General features: G+C 28.0%; 1 protein-coding gene across 2 annotated transcripts in view; it reads right to left on the bottom strand.

Moving 5' to 3' along the window:
* Positions 1–4,133: 4,133 nt before the first annotated feature.
* The window catches only part of LOC148311235 (uncharacterized), a 34,544-nt gene continuing 32,276 nt past the window's right edge, over positions 4,134–6,401 (bottom strand). For both annotated transcript variants that reach the window (XM_088256939.1, XM_088256940.1), the window contains exon 7: positions 4,134–5,956. In XM_088256939.1, coding sequence (XP_088113065.1) covers positions 5,715–5,956 — 242 coding nt within the window. In that variant the 3' untranslated portion in view covers positions 4,134–5,714. The remainder of the gene's footprint in view (positions 5,957–6,401) is intronic.

The raw sequence follows: 6,401 nt of genomic DNA, 5'->3' as shown, positions 1-6,401 counted from the left end.
ATAATATATATTTCCGAGATATAATTATTGGAAAAATGCTTTTAGTTTTATACCCCTTGTATAGTACATATTTTTTAAATTAAGTTTGGAAGTCAGTATAGCCGCAGTGTGTGTTCAATTTGTAGCCTTTCTCAATGTTGCCAACTAAGGGTGTCAACAGTTGAGTAGGAACCACAGTAAAAAACTTTATCAAGTTAATCAAGAAAATTCAATGCAGGTATAAATGTTTACGAGAAGTGCAAGGCGTAATGACCCAAAAAAATAGCAAATTTTAAATACATAAAGTCGGTCCCAAATTGGTGAAGACAGTCCAGACCTGGAATGGACTAGAACGATCTGGAAAACCACTTTGGTTCTTGTTTTTAAGAATAAGCTCCATGCATCTTTTTTTTTTTTTTTTAAAACAGTTTTGTAATTTTCTTCTTCGTAACTATAAGCTATTTTTTAAGGAAAAAAAGAGAGAAATATTTCACAAACAACAAACCAAATTATAATCAATCTTTCTTGAATTTATTTAAAAATTGGCAGAAATATAACCCACACCTTCAGTTTGCAGCAGAGTTAATCAAACCTATCTTCTGATATCTGTTATTCAAAAGTAGTTATTACTTTTTGCAAATTTGATCAGGTCAGGTGAAAATATTTCAAACAATTTTCATTGCCAAAGACAATATGATATAAGGTTATAAATAAATAATAAAAAAACTGACATTAAAAAACATTTAATATTTATCAAAAATATCTTGAAATTAACAAAATTACATATACATAATCACCATTAAATTGATTAAAATAAGTTGCTTAAATTAAACATCAGTCAACATCAATTGAAAATATAACATAAAAATAAGTGTTGCAAATTCCAAAGTATGGCAAAAATATTAATAAAATGCGTTTATGACATTTTTACATAGAAAATTCAAAATAAATATATAAATTGGTTTATAATTTATTATTTAAAAAATATATAGTATGTATTTCAATGATATTGAAAGAATGCACAGAGCCATGTAAACACTAATACTTATTTTGTAATAGTAAATCAATTATATAAATATTTAATTCAGAAAATCATTTACAACTCGTCTGGTAAAATAGTGACTAATAAATTTAATAATACACATAGTTTAAATTTCTAGTTAAACATAAATATATTGCGCTCTGAAGTAGACGTGGGTCATTTGAGCTACCAGATCTTAATGACCTGTTCATTTACATAAGCTGAGTGACCGGATCCCAATGTTGAGTGAATCTCGTTCACTGGTTTACTAAATCACAGATTAAGTAATCTACTGATTTACCGATTCAATGCTGATGGCAGAATTTTGAGAAAGATGATCGCCAGGAAATATTAATGAAAAAGCAAGGTTTCCCAGTAACCATCCATAGAAAAGATCAAATAAAATTGATCCGGTCTTGATGAATGTTTCATTTAAGTGATATAGATCCACTGATGTTGATATTCTGAAGGAACGAATCTTACCCACTCCACTCTGAAAAAGACTAGCAAAAGATAAGTATTAAAAACTTATTATGTATATTTTTAAAAAATAAGGCTGCTTTAAACCATTGAAAAAATCATTTCATGAAGCGTGTTCTATAAATCTGCTACAAATCAAGAAATCGAGCTCTAATGTAGGTTCAGTTTAAGCTCTGAAGGGTTCCAGTTGAAAATAAAAAGAATAGGAAAAACTGAGCACACAATAAAATATCAGTATTTACTTAATAATTATAGGTAATATATGTAGTATAAATAAAATATATAACTTAAAACTAAATGAATACATTGGTGATTATTTAATATATAGCATGTGTTTTGTAACAAATGGATCGGAGGTGTTACCCTTAAATAATAATATTTAGTGATAAAAAACTATTGCACATTCGCAGAGAACTAAAATAAAATTATGAAGGTCCTTGACATTTCTTTGGAATGCTTGAATTTACGTATATAAATATTATTTGAGTAGGTAATATAATATTGAGAAGTTAATATAACTTCCAAAATACATCCTTAATGTCATATTATTATCAAATACATAACAAAATTACAAGTTATGACACATTTATTAATAAATAACCATTATTTTGACTGATCATTACTAGAGATGAAAAAACTATCAGGTTTTCTTCCAGAACCTGGATTATCTGGTCAGTATTTTACAATTTGGTCAATAACAGAAAAAAGGTAAATACAGTATAAAAAATACTCATTTTTATAGCATCCTAACATAAATACCAAATATTAATGTGAGCTGGAATAGTAAAATCACAGTAATATTATTATGAAAATTATTAATTTTTAAGAAATAGATTTCTTTTTTATTTTATGATGAATGGTAAATTTTTAATAAAGGATTTGTTTTTGACATAGTCTTACTTCCAAAACTCTCAATCTAAAAATGTGGATGGCAAATTGATCACTGAATATAAAGTTAGTTTTTTTTTCCTGATGCATTGTTTATTGCTGTATACATTTGAAAAAATGGAAGTATGCTAATTATTAAAAGCATTGACATGTTTTAGCGTGTATTGATTATATTTACAATTATTATTACAAAATAGTTAGCCAATTGTCTCATATCTGGTCATTAGTTACCCATTACATCTCAATCAATATATCGAATTTCACATTGACAATAAAATTAGACATGTTTATGCAAATTCCGAGTTAAAGAAAGATCTCAAAAAAGATTTTATTTCCGATTATTTTTAACGTGCCCGAATCATATAATGCGTGGAAAATATGATTTTCTAGTTGCATTTTTTATTTAAATGTTTCAATACTACTATTTTTCATCAATAACAGGGCTGTCCAAAGCATATCCAGTAGGCTGCATGCAACCTATATTTGTGCGGCCCACAACGTGTTTTTGATCTAGCGCAAGAATATTGTTTTATTTTGATGGCATCCCAAATAAATTAATGAAATATTTATTCATATTGTAAAAGACAAATATATGAAGAACTGATCACATTAATTGCATTGTAACAATAAGATCTGTATTTTTATATATTTTTTAAAAAGTTTAAGTAAATATTTCTGCAGCCCTCCAATCTAATTACATAGTTATTTGAATTGGCCCAGGATTGTATCTGGTTTAGACAGCCTTGATCTTTCAATTGTAGCTAATTATTCTAGAAACCACTATGAAAAATATATGTATGCAGGCGGAATCATTTTGCTCATAATTCTTCAATTTAAATTTGATTATAATAATGGATTTTTACTGACATTACTTAAAATATCCGAGTATCAAAAGATACATTTTATTTCATAAAAGTGTAATTTAATCAATGAAACACCAACATTAACTTCTAATTATTCATAGCAAACAGTATTTATTTCTCTCAAAAAATAAGGCCCCCTTGTATGTACATTCATAAAGTGTTTTGTGCTACAGTGACTGTGTAAATGTAAATACCTAGAAAACCTTAAAGCGTATATTAAAAATATATGTTTTTGACGTGGAAGACTTTTTTTTCATTTAATATAATTTATTAAATGTGGCATATTCATGTATATAGTACTCAATTTTTACATTCAAATGAGATCTCGGAGAAAAATACAGTTGAACTTAAAATAATTGTTATTAGGAGAAATATGTAAAATAGAAGTTCATTTTATGGAAATTCAACTAAATAAAATAAATACTGCAAAAATAATGTTATAAGTAAGTACAAAGTTTGTATTGATTTTAGCAATGTTAACATGATTGACAAAAAAAATATTTATGTGTACAATTTCCTCTACCTGTATATTTAAAATAAAGAAAAATAATAATTATTGTAGAATTATGAGTACTCTTATAGAAATAAATCTTTAAAAAAATATATAACAAAGAAACCTTAAAATAACATTGATGTATAAAAAATAATGATACAAAATCTATCTTTATACTTTTTAACATTATTGCAATCCATGAGGTATTATTAGATCCTGGAAACATAATTTTAAGTATTCATATTAATGGTTCAAAGGTAAAATGTGTACATAATGGTGGCCCAGAATTCACTTTACCATTTGAAGTACGCGTATTAATGATTATAAGGTAATATACATACATAATAGCAGCCAACCATATCATATTACCATTTTAAAAAATTGATAAATTTTTTGCCATTCATATGCATTTTTATTGATTTTTTTTACATGACAAAATACAAACATTTTGAGCATCACGAATCCGATATTCATACATAAGAAGCGGTGCTAATTTTAAAATCAAATTAAATAATTTTAAGGTGCCATTTTTTATATTTAAATATTTAAAAAAATGTGTGGAGTATGTTTCATAAAAAAGCTAGTGGTAAACCCAGATCTAGGCCCCAATTCCGTACATGACTAGTTTTACATTTAAAAGATAAAATATAATATAGAATTCATCATCGTCTAGAAATGAGATTTTAAAATATCAGATTATCAAACTGAGATTCTTCATACAAATCAGGTTGTAATCCTGTGGGGACTCTGAATCAAGGTTTGATTACATTCTACCACAACTTGATTCCTAATTTCAAATACAGGCAGCTCAGGCTTACCTAAAAATAGAGTTGAAATTGTAATATTTGTGCATATTATTAGAATACAAATATTACTCCTATTTAAAATTTAAAAAAAAAAACAAAAATATGTTATCAAGCTGAATTTATAAAAATATTGTCATTTTATTCAATTTCATTCATATAAAAAGATATAGAAACATAGTCTCCGGATTTACTCACTAAAAAATATATAGGATATAAGTATACATAGTTTCCGGATTCGAGTTCTTGCTGACATAAATTTGTAAGGATCGCAGAGTGAATTTCTATTTCCATAGAAAAGAGACTATGTATTTGCAATCTATGTTTTTTCTTTATGATGGTATTTATGTTGGCGTTTAGTTGAATATTGTTTTTATTGTATCGTGCACAGTTATATCTTTGGTAGCCATTTGATAGAATTAAATTCAAAATATTTACATTCCACCAAAATATAGATGTTATTAAGATTATTCTATATATCCAAAAGATTACACAAAAATAAATATGAATTTTTAAGTTTTTTTTTCTATCATCAAAGACAAAATATCCAGAGAATTTCAATTTTAGAATGAAATCGATTGATGCATTATCATAATAGTTTGAATCACTTCACAGTGTTAACATATGTAATAGTTTGAGTCACTTTACAGTATTAGCATAATAGTTTAAATCAGTTCACAGAGTAAATATAATAGTTTAAATCACTTCACAGTTTTAACACAATACTTTTGAGTCACTTCAGTTTTGTTATCAAAAATGTTAATGAAAAGTCATATATTTTGTTTTTTTGCCACAAACAAATATACAGAGTTGACAAGAAGCTCACACGATTTTTTTAAAACCCTTTTTTTGAGTTATTATGCTGTGTTCTTTGCACCTTTGGTTGTGTTTTAAAAACCACAACGGTTTTTTTTTCAATGAAAAATCTATGGTGCAATATTTCAAATAAAATATATTGTTGGATGTCAGAGATGTTTTTCAAAAGTGTGGGGAAATTGTAAGAAAAATATGATGCACATTAAGAGATAGTAAATAGATTTTTAAAAATAAATAAAAGTTCCATATTCCGCCTATCATGAGCCTAGAACAGTACAAACAAAACACGGCATAATCACCCAGAAAATACATAATAGCAGCATCTCGAATAAAAGTCTGAAAATGCGCTGAATTTCAAATAGACACTAAATTCACGATGTCCCACCAGCGGACGTAGTGGCTTCTTCATTGTCCGCCTCCGGCGAGGATTGTATTTTGGCACGGGGGAACAGGGTGCTGTAGGGAGGCGGGGGCTGCTCCAGGTCCTCGTAGGTGGGCGGCGGCACTCGTCGGGGAGGGCGCGGGGGCGAGTAGCTGAGCCCCGCGGCCGAGGGAGCTTCACAGTCCGGGGGCACCGGGATCTGAGGAGTCTTGTTGCGGTGGCACAAGCACTCTGAAGACAAATGAGACAATGAGTTTTTAAAAAATTTTATTGATTAAAATTACATTTGCTCCTTTTGTTATTTCTTTGAAAAACATAGCTGACCATCAGTTAATATATAAAAATGGTTGAGAAAATAAATATATTCTTTATTTTGAAAATTTAACATATTTGTACAATTTGGTTCCTTCAGTTTTGACTGTAACACAACTAATGTTTTGTTAAAATAATAATATTACAAAATTAGTCCATACAAAATTCTTAATTTTTCTCATAAAATTTAATTTTGTATGCGATTTTTGAAAGAGGTAATAAGAGTTAATCCTACTTAAAGAAGATACAGAATGGATACTTGACACAATCAGCAATAATTTATATAAATTTGCGAGTGCAAACTCAACTTAAGTCTTGTCTTAAACATGACCCGCGCGTGAATGCTACACACAAAGAGAACAGT

This window comes from Brachycentrus maculatus, unplaced genomic scaffold (genome assembly GCF_059751285.1).
Source record: "Brachycentrus maculatus isolate JH-2025_06_01 unplaced genomic scaffold, ASM5975128v1 h1tg000069l, whole genome shotgun sequence".
Classification (NCBI taxonomy): Eukaryota; Metazoa; Arthropoda; class Insecta; order Trichoptera; family Brachycentridae; genus Brachycentrus; species Brachycentrus maculatus.
The sequence above is the reverse complement of the archived record's forward strand: the minus strand, read 5'-3'. Positions and strand labels throughout refer to the sequence as shown.